Source organism: Colletotrichum tamarilloi (assembly GCF_030869305.1).
Source record: "Colletotrichum tamarilloi strain Tom-12 chromosome Unknown Scaffold_29.1, whole genome shotgun sequence".
In the NCBI taxonomy this organism is placed as follows: Eukaryota; Fungi; Ascomycota; class Sordariomycetes; order Glomerellales; family Glomerellaceae; genus Colletotrichum; species Colletotrichum tamarilloi.
Genome location: NW_026849412.1, coordinates 206,346 through 222,894, shown reverse-complemented (window position 1 = coordinate 222,894; position 16,549 = coordinate 206,346). Strand labels below are relative to the sequence as shown.

Sequence of the window (16,549 nt, the reverse complement as noted above, 5' to 3'; positions counted from 1 at the left end):
ACACTAATTATAGGGGGTTTAGCTTGCACAATATTCAAGCACTCATCACATCTAGTACGCCATAGCTCAAGTCTTAATAAGTATCAATTGAGGTTTATAAACAAACCGCGGGGAATCTATGATGCCAGAAAGAAACCAAGTCATTACCTCCAAACCTTCCTAATGAGCCACATACAACATCCAGCTTACGCTTCCAGAGCTTTTACAAGAACAAAAGAGCAAGCAGAGGTGCAGCAAGAGCGGCAACCTCGGGGCGCACTGCGATGCCGGCATTGGGGGTGGTGCTCGACGCAGGGGTGGAAGTGCCGGTAGGGGTGGAGGTGCCGGTGGCAGCAGGAATAGTGGTACCGCCAGTGTTAGTGCCGGGAGTGTTGGAGTCGGAGTCGGCAAGGGGAGAGACGGCGAGGCCAGTGATCTCCGTCTTTCCATCAACATCGTAGACCTTGTGCTTGACGGTCCAGTCGGAGATGGAGATGATCTTGCCAGAGGGCTTGTTCTTGATACCGTTGTCGATGAGGTCCTGGCCACCAGGGGGAACGTCCGGCAGGGTGAAGTTGTTGTTAAATCCCTTCTCCTTGATCAGGGACGAGGCGCACTTGGGAGGGTCCGGAGAGGAGGAAGGAGCCTTAGTGGCCTGCAGGGTCTTGAAGTCGACCTTCTTGTACTGCGTGGCAAGGTTCTGGTAGTCAATGAGCAGCTTGACGGACTTATCGTCATTGACCTTGACGAGACCATAGTTGTTGTCCTCCTGGCTGTACTCGTAGACGAGACCTCCGGAGAAGACGGAGTTCATGTCGGAGCCATAGATGGAGCCGATCTCGGTGAAGGGGCGAGGGGTGACCTGGTTGCAGCCAAACTCGGAGAAGAAGACGGGCACAGAGGTGTCCTTCAGACTAGAGACGAGCTGGTCGTAGGTGGAGGTCTTGAAGCTGGAATCACCGCACCACGAGTAGGAGTTGAGGCCGAAGAGATCGATGCGGCTGGGGTCCTTGGCGTCTCCGTTCTCAGCACACTGCAGGTAGTTCCAGGAGTCGACGAGAATCTCGCGCACGTCAGCAGCGGAGTAACCGACGGGGATGGCGCGGTCGGAGTGCTTGGCGATGTAGTTCTTCAAGTCGCGAGTGACGGCGCGGAGGTACTGGGGAACGAACTCGGCCGTCTGAACGTTATTCATGACCTCATTGCCGGAGAAGAAGGCGAGGGTGTTGGGGTAGCTCTTGAAAGCCTCGACGATGGCGAAGGTGCGGTTGAGGTAGGCAGCGTAGTAGCTGGTCCAGGGCTCGAAACTCGTGATACTCTCGCCGACGAGGGGAGAGTTGACGTCGAGAATCATGTACATGCCAGCTGCGTTAAAGACGGAAGCGCAAGCATCATGGTTCAAGTTGGGGTCCAGGTTGTAGACGCGGATGGCGTTGGCGCCCAGGCGCTGCAGAAGGGCAGCATCGCGCAGGCAAATGTCACCATCGCTGAGGGGGTCGCGACCGTGGGAAGGGTCGTAGCCGGCGCTGCCGCCAATCTGGTAGTCGACACCTACGATCTGGAACTTTTCGCCGCCCTCAGTGACGAAGGCATTGCCCTTGACGGTGAGAGGCTTGACAGCGGCAGCCAGAGTCGCACTCAATGCGACGAGAGCAGTTTGGACCTACAGATTGGCGCCAAATTAGATTAAAGTTACACGGTGATGTTGGTGTTGCAGCATGTCTTGGGGAAGGGACAGAGAAGGAACATGAGGGGGAGGGGGATCGACAGAGTGTGGCGTCGCCAATGTACAGGATTTCGATGATGGCTCATGGGGATGCCTCTCCACATGAACCAACAGGAGAGGAACTTGGCTTGTCTCTTGCGCCCTGATCGACGCCCCGCGATGGATTGCTACAACGGTCGGAACGGTCGATTGGACCAAACGATCCAATGGAAGCGGCGTGGAGGAGGGATAAAAGAATAAAAAGAGCTACGACTTACAAGCATGGCTGCAATACTGGCAGGATTATTTCCAGGTAGTAGTGTTGGGCTGGTAGGCGTCGGGTATTAGACGTGTGTAGTCGTAGAAGTATTTGGTGAAGTCGTTATTCTTCGTTTGGTCGTGCCTTTAGTCTAAAAGGTGGGACGAAATCCAAGAGAGCGTCGAGAAGATGAAGGTGGGTATTTGTGGTGAGCCAAGGCAAGGCAAGAAAAAGAGAATTGAGACACTAAAAAGGGTCCAAAAAGGAAACAATTCTTCTGTGGATTTGTGGATGTGGTTTGAGAGAGTGACGAGAAACGAAAAGAGGAACGAGGTGTGTGTGTGAAGTGGTTGGAGGAGGGTGCTGTGTGTGTTTGTGTACGGTGCTTTTCTTCCTTTTACACAGACGAACAATACAGGCGCGACTCTGTCGAGCGAGTGTTGCAGACTGCAAACAATGAGAGGTCTCCAGACGGATTCGTGGAGAGAAAAGAGAAACGAGACCAGGTGCGACAGACAGGCTCTGGGCTAATAAGAGGAGGCAAGTAATAGTAATAAGAAGGAGGAGCAACGGCGAAACTTGACACGGCGAGGGAACTTAGGGAAGTCGTGACATGTAAATTAAAAATGGAAAAGGCACCTTGGCTCCCGCCTGCTGGATACGATGCTCACTGCTTTTGTCTCATCTCGGCCTAGCGTCACACAATCTCTCCCACCTCACCTTTGCACCTTCTTCTCTCCCACCCTCGATGTACCTTTTCTATTCCATACCTTTACCGTGATACTTTACCTCAGCGTTCACCTTACGGTAAGAACGGTAAATAAGTATACTCCGTTAAGTACCGCCACAAGCAAAGGAAAGGAAAGAACCACAAGGACAATGATGTCTCTCCGTCCCATCTCGAGTCCCCGGCACTTCCCTCCAAGTCTCTCGGACCTTGAGGCTTGCTCTCACATCACCGTCTCATCTCTGCTCACCTGTCCAGCCCATCCATTGGCTCCTTTGCCTCTGCGCCCCCCCTGTTGCAAGTCAAAAACAAGTCGAATTGGTTTCCGTCTCGCAGGCGGCCTTAGCCCCCGCCCCGTCGTCGACTTTTCCAGACCAACGGTCCTATCTTTACAACCATACGGAGTACTTTTCGCCAGATCGCCGTCATTAGCTCGCGACTTTGCCTACGTTGTAGAGTCTGCTTTACTAATTGCCTTTCTTTCCGTTTGTTGTCGTCCAGCCACACCCGCCATACAAACTCTCTACTCGCGAGGTCACACACACACACACACACACACACACACACACACACAGCCTCTCGGCATCACAATTCCTGAAGCAAGGCCCTTCTCTCACACACCTACAGGACTGGGAAGCGTCAGAGACCACCCCTCTCTCCACAGTCAAAAGTCCCAAACGCGAAAGAAGCGAAAGAAAGAAGAGAACATGGGATGGCCCGGACAACTCGCTGATCCGGGCGTAGACTGAACAGACATGGGCAATTCGCAACAACTCAACGAGCAAATCAGTGGACGAGAGCGAGGGGCGCTGACTAGTCGCCCACTTTCTCCTCTCTGCATATGCTAAAGCTTGGCTTCTCATTACTTTCCCAGCCTAAACTAATCTCCTTGTTGGTCCTCGGGCTCGTTTATCTGCAGGGCCGCTGGGGTCCATTCCCATGCTGCAGGGCTCCATCTCTTGGGCCTTCCTCTTACGAACAGACGACATGCGCCCGAGAGGCACCGTCTTTCAATAATATTTGCTGGTCATGTAAGCTGATGTTGTTTACAGTGACAGGTCCGAGTCTGCTTTCAACGTCACCACTCAGAAAGACATCTTCCGGAAGAGACGGTCCCCTTCGAAACCGTGTGAGACATGCTCGTTCAAGCTTTCCTAGGATAATGCGCCCCAACTAGCCAACAGGAGACTCTGAGACACGGGGAACGGGCGAAGTGGATTGATTGACAGAACGAACCACGGCCAATTCTGAACTTTCGCATTCTTCTCCCCTTCCACCACTGAACATATCCGATGTTTTCACCTCAGCATGGTGTCATCTCTAAGCTACTTTTCCAGGGTCCGCCTGGTACATCTGCCTTTGTTGCGAGCCAAAACCGCCTCAGCGCTCGGGCAAACCGCTGTCTCTGTAACTCTCTTCCCCAAAGAAGACACTCGGGAACCCAGAGACGGTTGTTTTGAGACGATTTTGCCTTTGGTCAGTACCCAACTTGGTTCTTTGTTCCACGCACTACCAACCACGTGAACCCGACAACCTCCCGATCTGGCTGGCCTAGCTGGCGACTAGTCCAACCGCCAATTGGAATTTTGGGCTTAGGTTTCTTGCGGCTGATTTTCTAGGCTGTGTTGGTGGAGATGACGAAGCCTTGTCGCTGCGCAAAATGTTTTCTCAGCGCTGGTCTTTCACAAGCCACCGTCCCTTAGCAGTTGTTCTGCGCCGAAAGTTCGTGCTACCATACGAGATCCAGGAACAAAAATCACCCCGTTCGTTTGCCTCCCTTCTGCCCCCATCGACTAGTGTCGTTAGTAGCGCCCTACCAGCTGCAAGGCACGAGACTACGGCGGCTGCGGTGCATCGCATATCACGGCATGGCATGGAAAACGCGGGTGTCCCGCGTGCCGTGGAGCCGCTGGGCCCGTTGAACACGAAAGGAAATTCTCTCGCAAGTGGTACTCCGCCAGAAGTCAACCACTTTTGATGCCCCATTACTGCTGTCCCCGTGACTGGCTCTTTACGATGGGGTTCAAAAAGATTGCACTTGCCAGCGGCCCAGCACATCGTATTTCGGCCGGGTGAATGGGTCCTGTCCGGCACAAGTGCTTGATTGTGATAGACTCGCATCCCCCTGCTGGGCCCCCACATGCAAATTATTACCTCACTCACCAAACGGCCCCCATCTTATTTGACTCTTGGCGGGGGGAGGAATATTTCACTCACTAACCAAGGGGGGCGGGGGCACGGGAAGCAACCGACCGGTAGACACGGCCCCCGCCCGGCACCTTGGTTCCGTGCCGTGATCGGCTCCGACGGCCGACCTTCCCGACCAACACTGACCGTTTGTGGCATCGCCACTACATTCTTGCCTGGACTATCCGGCATCTTCAACCGAGCCTTTTGCGTTCCAATGCAGGCTACGTGGCGTCGACCCCGGATTTGGTGGCCGGGCAGATGGCCCAGGGTACTCCAGAATGCCGTGGGCCGGCAATCAAAGCCTCACCGTTGGCTAAGCCTAGCTGCCATCTTGATCTGTGTTTCTATTTTAAGCACCCTCTCACCACCGATGTTGCATTCTCGAGTTCATTGAAGCTCTTCAGAGGCTTCGCCATCACAAGATATGCAAGTCTCGGGGCTCCAGGCCAGTGCCGTATCCACAAACTCGACATTCTTGCCATTTCGCCGGCAACATCAACACCAACCACCACAATTGTGCGGCACTTCCAAAGCCTGAGAGATCAACAGCCGCCATCCAGATCAACGAAGAAACATGTGAAAGGAGTCTGGCCCCATCCATCATGCGGGGTCGGATTGGACGGGATCGTTCCCGTGCTCACAGCGGCTGCGCCACGCTCTGAATGCCCTCGATTGCTATTTCATACGTTTTCAGGTTGATTGTAATTTGCTGGCAAGAACTGGGACACTTTTGGATTACGTGGCTTATCGTGACGAAGACAGGTTGAGTCTTCAGCTATAATAACTATTTCCTACTTGTGGCTGGGAGATACTTGCAGTGTATATACGGAGTATGCCAGTCGGCTAAATCGGAAGATGGAAGGATGTAGGTGACGATCCCGTTGCCGTTTCCCGAGTCGTTCCCATCGATCAAACAGAGACACTGACGTAGGGTTCCATCATAGATTAATCAGACAGCAGGTGGCATACATCAGAAACGAGGGCTAGAGAGCTGACGCAAAACATTGTTGTCTTTTCGCTTTCGAGAATCATCTTCGTACTGGAAGAATTCAATCACTTATTAAGGCACTCTAACAAGGACCGAACGACTTTTTGTGATAAGTAGTAAGATCCACAACAGTGTGATAGTTTACATATCTCCTGTATAGCCCGTAGTCTATTTCCAGGGGAATCTCCAGCCTACCTGTTCGACAGTGTGTAGTCCTCTGACTCCTTTCCATATTTCGACCTTGTCATTCTGAGATCTACACAGACAAACGATCTGTTTCCTGTGTAGTATCATCCCTTTGAGCTATGTATGACTTTTCAAATCGTGATTCAAGGGTGACGAAGGCGCCGATCGCGTCTTCTCAAAAGGTAGACATGACGGAGATTGCGAGGAGGCGACAGCACAGTGAGACTTCTCCTCTGATGGATCATGTGTTCCACGAAAGATCCATTTGCGGTTCCAATGTAGGTCCATCGGTAAACGATTTCGCGCCATCGAAGTCGCCTTTTCATTGAGATACGTTGTGAAGCAGCAATGTAGCGATCACCGATAGAGGCCGACAGGAACAATGATATTCCTTTCACGACCGGCATCAAGCTGAAACAAAAAAATCCTTGAATAGTTGACACGAGGTGTTCTGATTTAGTTCACATCGTCTTGTGGTCTCAGAAGGCGGCAGATCGAAGAGACAGTGTCCTGGTAGGTAGTTTCTCGTCTCCCCCCTTTGGAGAAGGGAGTGCGACGATAGAGGTTTTCAACGCTTACTACATTCCCCCGGAGTTTCCGAGCTAGATCTGGATGAACTCTTTGAAAGACTTCACATAGTATGTGAGACTTTGGATCTGACCTGCTTCCAATACACATGGGCATTTGGGTCTGGTGAATCAGGTTACTACTTGGGAACGACACTGGGAGAGCATCATGGAATGGTAACGATACCCAGTAGAATTAGCAACTTGACTGATTGTATTTTGCCTGAACATCAATAATAAATGCTGCGTCAGTCAATTGAGGATACATGAAGTACGTGTTCTCTTCGAGATTCCTAACACCGTCAACGGCTTGATGTTGTACTTGCTGATCAAAGGTCGTGGAAAGTCGTGTTCTCATTGAGTCCAGGTATTTGTTTCGTATTCTTTCTACGTTGTAAGCTGAGCCTGGATTTACGACCCTTCTACCACCGTTTCTATGAGTTGAGTCCTAACCCAGTTATCCTGGCTGTGACATGAAAGATGCCAAGAACAGCATGAGTCAGGATGAATTATCAATGAGTTTGCGAGATTTGACTTAATGAATAAGGTAGGAAACGTATCATCTCACTGATGATATACAGCCATGCTTAGAAGTTGAAGGGAAATCACATATGTAGTCAAGCCTACCTTACATAGGTACTTAGTCAAGACCATAACTTGATCATACCCTCACACTGAATTCAGCGTCAACTAAGCGCTGAAAGTCCATTGAAAGTAAGTAGAGAAACTATAGAAGCTGCTCAGCTTATGCAATTCATTCAAGGTAAGGCTCGAGCTTCTGAAAAGCAGTGTTGACACCGCTACTTCGGCAGGGCAAAAGCAACGACCAAATGCAAGGGAGCAAATCAGAGACAAAGTAAACCCTGCCGCCATGCCCCCAACGGGCACCAACACACCGCCCCGCTGACTCATGGGGCGCCCAACGTTGACTCTTCAGCGGCATATGCCACCCCCAATTCTGCCGGCAGGAGCTTCCCCCCCACCACCATTGGATACCTTACCCTGCCGCGCAGTTACCACCTCACCTCAGTGTAGGTACTGCGTACAGCGAGTGTCACCGCGTCCCCCAACTCCCGCCGTGCCTGTCTGTGTCCGGTCCAGTCCCGTCAACCCCCTTCCTCCACCTCTCCCGCCTCTGAGGCTTGTGACTGTCCAGACCGCCCGTCCTAACCCGCTCTCATCCAGTCTGCCCCTCCTCTGCCCCCTTGCCGACCACCGCCGCCGTGCCCGTAGACCTACTGAAACTTCCGAGGCTAGCGAGCGCAGTCCTTGCTTCTCCCTTGGAGCCTTCCTTGACCGATACTCCATCTAATGTTGCCCCGCCTCCGACCATTCACCCAGGCCTTCTCACGACAACCTCCACTGACAAGATTCATACCCAAAAGTCAACCGTTTCGTTTCGCAAGCACAATGGCGCCAGGTAAGCTTCACCACTATCCTTCCATATATCGTCACTTCCTCACCCAAACCTCTGAATCACGGCCCAATTCACCTCTGCCCCTCCCACTTCTCTCCCTCTCGCAAGCCGGTGCAAGACACATTCTCTCCCCAGGAGGAAAGAGGGAACAAAAGAAGGCATAAACTTCACACAAGACTAACTCATGCAAAAATGACAGTCCTCCCCTCCGACCGCAGACCAATCGTCATCTCCGGCCCCTCGGGCGTCGGCAAGGGCACCCTCTACAAGCTCCTCTTCGAGCGCCACCCAGACTCCTTCGCCCTCTCCGTCTCCCACACCACCCGCGGCCCGCGACCCGGCGAGGCGGACGGCGTCGACTACCACTTTGTCACAAAGGACGCCTTTGACGACCTCGTCAGCAAGGACGGCTTCGTCGAGCACGCGACCTTTGGCAGCAACTCGTACGGCACCTCAAAGGCCACCATTGAGGAGCAGTCCGCCAAGGGCAAGCTTGTCGTTCTCGACATCGAGATGGAGGTACGTTTTTGCTTTACACACACCTCTTTCCCCTCCAACCAGGAATTTCCAATACTGACCGTGGGGTTCAAACATCTAGGGAGTCAAGCAAATCAAGACGTCAAACTTCCCCGCCCGCTACGTCTTCATCGCGCCCCCCTCAGAAGAAGAGCTCGAGAAGCGCCTCCGCGGCCGCGGCACCGAGAAGGAAGAGAGCATCCAGAAGCGTCTCGCGCAAGCCAAGCTCGAGCTGGCCTACTCCAAAACACCCGGCGTTCACGATCTGGTTATTGTCAACGACGACCTCGAGAAGGCCTACAAGACTCTCGAGGACTTTGTCTACAACCCTTCTCAGTAGAGAGACCGTGACAACGAGGGCGGATAAGAGAGATAGAGAGCGAGAGGGAGGTTCGGATCGGATGGCATGGTGACGGGGCGTTGGAAACTGAATATCCTTTAAGAGTTCACAAATGGTCTGTGGATCTTCTTCATAGCACGGGCGGTCATTGTGAGCATATATACACACATGAGAGCGTATAAAAGCAATCCATAGAGCCACATCTACACGTGGCAGAAACCTCTGGCTATTTATTGCCGTACTCAGGACAGAGGAATACACATCACAAGAAACATCCAAGCCCGCAAGTCATAAGCCATGTCGGTTGTATTCCACGAGGTATCGAAACGAACTCTCTATCAGAGTACGAATGGATTAAAGTGTAAGAAGAAAATGGGGGTACAAGTGAAGCCGAGCTTGAAATGCTGCTTTAAAAAAGCCGAAATAAGAAAACAGTAGAAGTGCGTCCAGCTGATGAGGCGGAAAGGGGGAATATTGGACTATTTTCGCCAGCACGAGTACTTAAACAACGACCATGAAGTCTAGAGAAGGGGGTATGGGCCTATATCCGTGCGCCACGCAAGCATATTCGAGCCTCCCATTCGAAATCACTTCCGCCAAGTTGTACCATGGACGTAGCGGTTGCTACCTCCCCTCAGCATTACTGGTCGATGCAGCATCCGCATGCTGTCGAGGCGGTACCGTGCCTGTTCTTTTTGTTGGTCTGCGCATAACACCATGAGATTGAAAGTCGTCAGAAGCCCAGCTGCCCAAGAATATCATGGCCGTCAGGCGCCTCGAGTAGGTGGGGGTGGGATATCCGTAAACTAGTATCCGTTCAAGGTCATTCGTTGAGAGTTTCGGCTGAGCTCACGGTCAGCAGCAGGGCTGATGGGTCTGCTACCGCCACCGTGCGCGCTGCTCTCCTTGAGCGCAAGCAATTGCTTGGCACGGAAAGTCTCGTAGTGAATCTGCGAGGTGGTCTCGATGAGATCCTGGAGATGGGTGCGGAGAAGGAAGTTTCTCAGGTAGACGAATTCGCAGTGGTTCTCGTCCTCAACGTTGATGACACCCCACCGGTTCTGGCGACCGCGAACCTGCTTGCCGTTGACAATGATGGACTTTTCGGAGCCGACGACGGCGAAGGGAACGAGATCCTGTGGGGTCTATTAGCAATTGGAATGTGCGCGAGCCAAATGGCATGACTGACCTTGATCTGGGTGTTCAAGCTGCGCTCCTCGTCGTCAAACTCGTCGTTGTCGTACGGGTACATCTTGAGGTTGTGGAAAGCGAACTCCTCCTTGATACGCTCCTTGAACTCCTGGCGCTCCTCAAGAGTCAGGGTGTCGGACTTGGCAATAACGGGGACGACGTTGACGACATCGGACAGCTTCTTCAGGACGACAATGTCGATGGGCTTCAGGGAGTGGCCCGAGGGTTGAATGAAGAAGAGGCAGGCGTGGATGCGGGTGTCTTGGATGTAACGCTCTCGCTGAGCGGTGAGCTCCTTTCGCAAGTAAGCGGAGTGTTGGTCCTTGATGTACTTGACGATGGGATCCCAGCAGCGGTCGTTGTTGACCAGGTCGCCGTATCCGGGGGTGTCGACGATGTTGAGGCGCAGACGGACGCCATTCTCCTCGATCATGTGGGAGACGGCCTGGATCTCGGTGGTAGAGCGGACGGGCTCATCGGGCATCAAACGACCCTTGGAGTCGATGAGGTGGGAGGCGAAGATGGTGTTGATCAGGGTGGACTTGCCCAGACCAGTCTGGCCTATATCATGGAAACACGAGATGCGATTAGTCGATTGCCGACGCGACATAGGGGGACAATCCAGCTTGCTAGGCCAGTGATTGTGATCTGGGGTTGCGGGGAATAACTTACCGACACAGATGACGTTGAACTGGAAGCCTCTCTTCAGGAGCTTCTTCTCAATCTGGGACGTGATGCTGTCGAAACCGACATGGGTCTGGGGGAAGATGGTTTGAGGCTGCGCCATTGTGATAGCTTTTCCGCAAGGGAGCGAGAGTGAACGGTGCGCGTGAGTGTGTGCTTTTAAGGAGTGAAGTTGAGATACGTTTCTGTGTTCCAAGAAGGGTATCTAGTACTCGAACCCGAAATCGCGGCCTCGTCAAGGGGGAGGAGAGACGGAGTTGGAGAAGGCGATGGGCAGGGAGAGAGGAAAAAGAGGATCACGAGGTTGGCGGATGTTTCTGAAGGACAGAAGCCGGTGAATGAGAATGAGCCCAGGTGGGAAAGTCAACCAAATGATTTGGCCCAACCAAGGGTAATTTCCTCTCTCGCTGGCACTTGCTTGCTACCCGTCCCCGTCCACCCCCCCCAGTGCCCCCCGTGTCCTGTCTGCCAGGCACTGGCTGTCGCCGTTGGCTGCAGCTAATAGGTTGCTCCTTCCACTCCAGCAAACAAATAATTTCCCTGCAGGGAGGTAGGTGCAGGGGGTGTGGGAGGGAAAGGGGAAAAGGGGTCTCCATCACCTTGATTGGCTGATGGCGGTCTGTGCACCTTCAAAGCTGTGATTGGCTGGCAGATCTCAATTGACAGCTCCCCGGTCGCAAGCCGTTTTTTTTTTCCGGCTCGGAATGGAACAAGCTTGAGCCTCGCGATGTGCACGACAGTGGTGTAGCAGCAGCTTCAACGTGGATACACATTTTCACGACAGAACATCTACGCAGCCACGAACCCTCGATACCCGGCAGCAAAACAAATCTCGGCCCGAATCAATATCGTCGTCTACAAAGAACCCCGGTTCTACTTTTGGCAGTCCCTGACTTCCCGACAACCCCTCCATTAGAGCTCGAAACGATCGATCACCATCCCAAAAAATGGCAGCCATCGCCATGGGCGCGCAGCCTTTGCGCATGACCTCCCTCTTCCCCCGCATCTCCGCGCCAGCCTTCGCTCAGTCACCAAGAATCCTCTCCCTCTACACACGCCAAGTCACCAACTCGTTCCTCCCGGCGCTCTCCTTCGCGCTCCCGGCTTTCAACCTCAACATCCCCGCCTGGCTCGGCGGCATCTGGGAGTCCATCCTGCGAGCGGTACCCAAGAAGAAGACCTCTCACTCGAAGAAGAGACACAGGCAGATGGCAGGCAAGGCGTTGCAGGATGTCAAGTCTCTGTGCAAGTGCCCAGGCTGCGGCCAGATCAAGAGGCAGCACGTGGTATGCCCACACTGCCTGAGCAGTACGTCTCCCTTGCAAGAACCGTTCTTCGTACACGTCAAACTAACAACCATTGTGCAGAGATCAAGGATATGTGGAAAGAGGAGAACCCCTCAGGAAAGTTCGTTTAAATCGCCCAATGGCTGTGTAACATTTCGAGACGTGTATATTCAAGTGTACAATTGGTTAGCATACTTTGGCGTTTGGGACAATCCATCACCTTCTTCCGGCGTGCCCAGCTGTCATCAGACCGGTGTTTACTGGTCATGAAATAGAGTAAAATGCCGCTGAAGCTTTGAAGCAAGGCTCGCCTCTACATCCGCCCCGAGTGGCTTGAAATTGTGGGCTGATCATCAAGTGGCGAATAAAGGTCCTCGAACTTCGTCTGGAGGTTGCGAATGTGTTCATCAGCGCACCTTTACAATGAATTTCAATGTGGCAAGCTCAGGTTTATCTACATGCCGCCGGGAACGTGGGCAAAAAGCAGGCGTTTGAAGGAGCCTATCACTAGGTACACGGCAAACATCACTTGATCGACATCTCATGATGGACTCGGGTACAAACAGTCGGAACTCCGACAATTGTGGAAAATATTGGCAAAACAACATCCCTATGAACGTACATCTCGTCTGTAGACCAAGGTCGATGTAGAAGAATGTCTCGAGCGGGCACGGCTTTTGAATACCAAAAGCAGAACTCGGTTACAACACGGAAAAACTGGATCCACGCGGTTTCGATGGCCGGGCCCGCTGAGATGGGGCCATCGACATCAACTTCGGTGATAGACACAGGTTACGCTGAGTTTCATTGTCTGCTGCACTCATTTGATGATGCTACTTGATCTCCCAAAGTTTGGCGCCTACAGAGGATTACTTCCTAAGCGAACTTTTACATCTGTTCCGCCACGACTCTGATGTATTGACTTTAGTCTTGCCGCCAGGCCTCTTTTTCTTTCTAGCCTCCCCTCCTTAACAATCCAGCTCCAAGAACCAACCATCGGGTACTGGTTGGCTAATAGGATCAACAAAGACATGTTCAACGGAAGTAGGGGTTGTAACCTTAGACAAAGATGGAGTCCCAGTTTTATGACACTGGGGCAAGTCCTCCATTGTTCTGTGTGAATAACACGTGGTACTTGGAACAATAAGAACCAAAGCAAAGCGACAATGAAGCCGTGCACTCTGATAAATCATGATCAACTACGGCGAGCAAAGATATGGTCATAGATATGTTTTGAGAAGTCAATCTGCAGACAAGAGTGCGAACTGTCTGTGCATCGGAATACCAAACTACATAATACAAGGACTGACTCTTCTAAAGTCAACCACAACTTGCAAGTAGACACAAACACGCCTATCTGATGCAACCAACAGAGGTCGCATAGACGTGGATAGAACGGCAAAGACACCTAGTAATTACGACTTTGGGACTGAATCAAGTTGCCGAAATGATATCACCTCAGCCGCCTCGAGACGACTCCAAGACCACCGGTTTGGCAGGCATTCCTATCCCAACGGAGCTTGTCCTGCAGATCGTGAAAGCCATTGGCCCACGACCGAAGCCAAAGCCAGCAAAACATCTAAGACTTCACGGTGCTGTCGAAGCCGAGGCCGACTCCGACTCCGATGACCTGAAGATAGTGGATGACTATTTTTACGAAGACCCCAATAAGCCAACGCCATCGAACGTTCTTGAAGGCATTACCGACCTCAAAAATTTGGCCATCACATGTAGGTCACTGTATCAAACGTTGAGGTGTGTGCTTTACCAGCGAAGTGGACAAAAGGATGACTGGTATGCTCTTCGATGGGCCAGCTTCAACGGCAACCTCCTTGCGTTGGAAGCGGCCGTCGAGGCCGGCGCATCAGTCAACTACGCCTTTGAGAAGACCGGAACCCCAATAGACATGATGAACTATGGACGCGTAGAAAGCACTTTTGGAAGCAACTTCCCCATACTGCAAAGGTCAGAGACGTACAACTTCGGCACACCCTTGCTCGCGGCGGCGTATGGCGACGTCACCCGGCGACATCAAGCAATCAAGTGGTTGCTCTCTCACGGCGCCGACCCAAACACCACAGACGCCAACGGGATTACGCCGCTGCATGTCGTATGTAGATGGGGCGTACGAGCGAGCGTGACCGTCGAGCTCCTTCTCAAGAAAGGCGCAGACGCCAATGCCCTCGGCCCTCGGGGATGGACGCCTCTCCACATGGCGTGCTACGCGCGGAGATGGCATCCTGATCCGGAGGACCCTCGACGACTGTCTCAGCAGAAGCAGGACCTGGCCATGATACCTACTGCAAAGGAGCTGATCAAAGCAGGGGCTGACTTGCGGGCCAGAACGACCTTGGGCGGAGCGAAGGAGTCTGGCGAGCCCTACATCGGTGGCTTGACGCCGTATGAGTTGGCTCTTTACTGTCAGAACGTTACAATGGTTGAGTTCTTCCGTGAGCAGGGAGCGATTTCTTCGACGAGGTAAGTTGAGCTCATGGAGTAACCCGGTAAGTTTGAGAGCTGGAAATTGTAGCTTTGAGAAGCGACTGCTAGAAACCCTTGTGATTTGTACAAAGAATTCAAGGGCGTTTTGACTTATACAAAAGGCCATCGAAGGCTGAGGTAGAAAGAGGAGCCATGTAAGCGGGCAGTATTGTTTCTTGAAGGCAAGTTAATCTCTCTGCGAGTAGTACTGTCATCATAGAATTAAATGGAAGGAAACTACTCTTCATAAGTGTTCCCCGAGATACATGTTTAGAAGATGAAAAAGAATGAGGTTGAATAAAGTCGGGGTGCTGAGGTAAACTGAGCAAGGGTACTTGCTGGTGCCCCTCCATTGCCCCTCCTGCCGCGCCCCAGCTGCTCTTTGCAGGGGTCTTTTCTCGCAAATGTGTGATGTCAGCCCCCACCTTCCCGACCACATCGCGTCCATCACCTTCCTACTCACAACCGCGCATCAACTACAGCGGTACGAGCTTCGCATGGGCTGGGAATCATGGTACGACCTCAATTGGCTGTTCGTGTACGAAAAGGAAGCTAATTCTGCCAGTCGAAACAATATTTGACCACACACACTGTGGATAATGGTGAGCTACCTATCAGCTAGAGCTTGAGAACCTCCGAACCATCGTCTCTAGAGCTTCATCTTGCTAACATGCAGCAACGTTAGCCCACATAACCGATATCTTCAGTTTGGCCACTACCTCAAGGGCCGTCTTATCTGCAAGCGGCTCATCAACCCTCCACATCCACGACACAGCCGACCCCACGATCCCCATCACGCAATCCATCAGCGGTGCACACAAGCTGGGCTGCCACCACATCTGCACCTCCCGCAATGGTCTGGTCGCCGCGAGTGCAGGCTTCGCCGGCGAGGTGAAGATCTGGGCCATCAACAAGGACACGAGCGAGTGGAAGCTTCACTCGGAGATCACGAACAAGGCGGCCAAGGCCGGCGAGGTCTGGGCCATTGCGCTTAGCGAGGATGGAAAATTCCTGGCGGGTACGACCTACGACGGCCGGGTGAATGTGTGGGACGTTGGAGAAGAGGGCACGCCCAAGATTAGAGAGTACGAGACGGGAAGCCCTGGCCAGGGAAGCTTTGGTATGTCAGTCGACTTGAGCCGTGATGGGCGATACACTGCCAGTGGCCACCAGAACGGAGCTGTCTACGTCTTCAACAATGACAACGGAAAGTTGTTGTTCTCACTACCAGGTAATACCCCCACCTAACGTTTTACTCGTAATGATTGTTTGCTAAAGAAATCTCCCCAGGCCTGGTCAAATCTGTCCGCTCTGTCTCATTCTCCCCTGGAAACACCAGACTCGCTGCTGCTGGCGACTCATCCGTTATTGCTCTCTACGACATCAAGAATGGCGAGCAAGTCAGCAACATGACTGGCCACTCCTCATGGATCACATCTGTTGACTGGAACGACACGGGTGAATACTTGCTTAGCGGAGCGATGGACGGAAAGGTCAAGGTCTGGTCAGTGGAGCGTAGCGCCTGTGTCGCGACGCATAGCGAGACAGACAAGGCTTTGTGGGCTGTCAAGTGGCTCCCGAAGACTGGAAAGAACGAGTCTTTCTGTACGGCGGGCGCCAACAGGAGCATTTCATTCTATAGGGAAGCTACTGGTGCATAAAGGAGTAGGGGAACCAAAAAGTCAAGGAAGAGTCGGCGTGCATCCAAAGAACCCTGGAATATGAAACTTCCTGTGGCATATCCGAAGACAGACGATAGAGACATGTCGAAATGAACAACGAACAATCACGACGATGATGAGGACAGTGTCAGTAATGGTGCGTACCGCTCATTAGGCACAGTGAATCACGTGGTTTGGCTCCTACCTCGCGTTGTCCCGCCAAATTAAAGCCCCTGCCACCTTCCTACCTCTTTCGTCATTCATTACATCCCAGCGCTGGTTCACAGATGACATTGCGACAACACCCATTGGTGACATTATCTGAAGCATTCACCTTCGATCAGTGATATTTCAGATTCATCAGATTGACGTT

At 52.5% G+C, this 16,549-nt stretch overlaps 7 protein-coding genes across 7 annotated transcripts; 5 read left to right on the top strand and 2 right to left on the bottom strand.

The window, feature by feature from the left end:
- Positions 1-202: 202 nt before the first annotated feature.
- CTAM01_08396 (glycolipid anchored surface protein) lies at positions 203-1,968 on the bottom strand (the record flags this gene model as incomplete). The annotated part of the gene is made up of 2 exons (XM_060524416.1): positions 203-1,642; positions 1,963-1,968. The coding sequence occupies 2 exons, from the start codon at positions 1,966-1,968 to the stop codon at positions 203-205; spliced, it is 1,446 nt and encodes a 481-aa protein (XP_060380929.1).
- Positions 1,969-4,225: 2,257 nt separating this feature from the next.
- Positions 4,226-4,648, top strand: CTAM01_08395 (uncharacterized protein; the record flags this gene model as incomplete). The annotated part of the gene is made up of 1 exon (XM_060524415.1): positions 4,226-4,648. A coding segment is annotated over one exon (423 nt), but the record flags the coding sequence as incomplete, so codon positions are not given.
- A 162-nt stretch (positions 4,649-4,810) lies between these two features.
- On the top strand, positions 4,811-5,254 carry CTAM01_08394 (uncharacterized protein; the record flags this gene model as incomplete). The annotated part of the gene is made up of 1 exon (XM_060524414.1): positions 4,811-5,254. The coding sequence occupies one exon, from the start codon at positions 4,811-4,813 to the stop codon at positions 5,252-5,254; it is 444 nt and encodes a 147-aa protein (XP_060380927.1).
- Positions 5,255-7,911: 2,657 nt separating this feature from the next.
- CTAM01_08393 (guanylate kinase) lies at positions 7,912-8,873 on the top strand (the record flags this gene model as incomplete). Its single annotated transcript, XM_060524413.1, has 3 exons — positions 7,912-8,020; positions 8,217-8,536; positions 8,616-8,873. The coding sequence occupies 3 exons, from the start codon at positions 7,912-7,914 to the stop codon at positions 8,871-8,873; spliced, it is 687 nt and encodes a 228-aa protein (XP_060380926.1).
- An 806-nt stretch (positions 8,874-9,679) lies between these two features.
- Positions 9,680-10,851, bottom strand: CTAM01_08392 (septin; the record flags this gene model as incomplete). The annotated part of the gene is made up of 3 exons (XM_060524412.1): positions 9,680-10,009; positions 10,063-10,625; positions 10,737-10,851. The coding sequence occupies 3 exons, from the start codon at positions 10,849-10,851 to the stop codon at positions 9,680-9,682; spliced, it is 1,008 nt and encodes a 335-aa protein (XP_060380925.1).
- Positions 10,852-11,695: 844 nt separating this feature from the next.
- On the top strand, positions 11,696-12,165 carry CTAM01_08391 (ribosomal L32p family protein; the record flags this gene model as incomplete). The annotated part of the gene is made up of 2 exons (XM_060524411.1): positions 11,696-12,056; positions 12,116-12,165. 2 exons carry the CDS (start codon positions 11,696-11,698, stop codon positions 12,163-12,165), a joined length of 411 nt encoding a protein of 136 aa, XP_060380924.1.
- A 1,316-nt stretch (positions 12,166-13,481) lies between these two features.
- Positions 13,482-16,176, top strand: CTAM01_08390 (WD repeat domain-containing protein; the record flags this gene model as incomplete). The annotated part of the gene is made up of 4 exons (XM_060524410.1): positions 13,482-14,512; positions 14,934-15,029; positions 15,223-15,746; positions 15,806-16,176. The coding sequence occupies 4 exons, from the start codon at positions 13,482-13,484 to the stop codon at positions 16,174-16,176; spliced, it is 2,022 nt and encodes a 673-aa protein (XP_060380923.1).
- Positions 16,177-16,549: the final 373 nt, after the last annotated feature.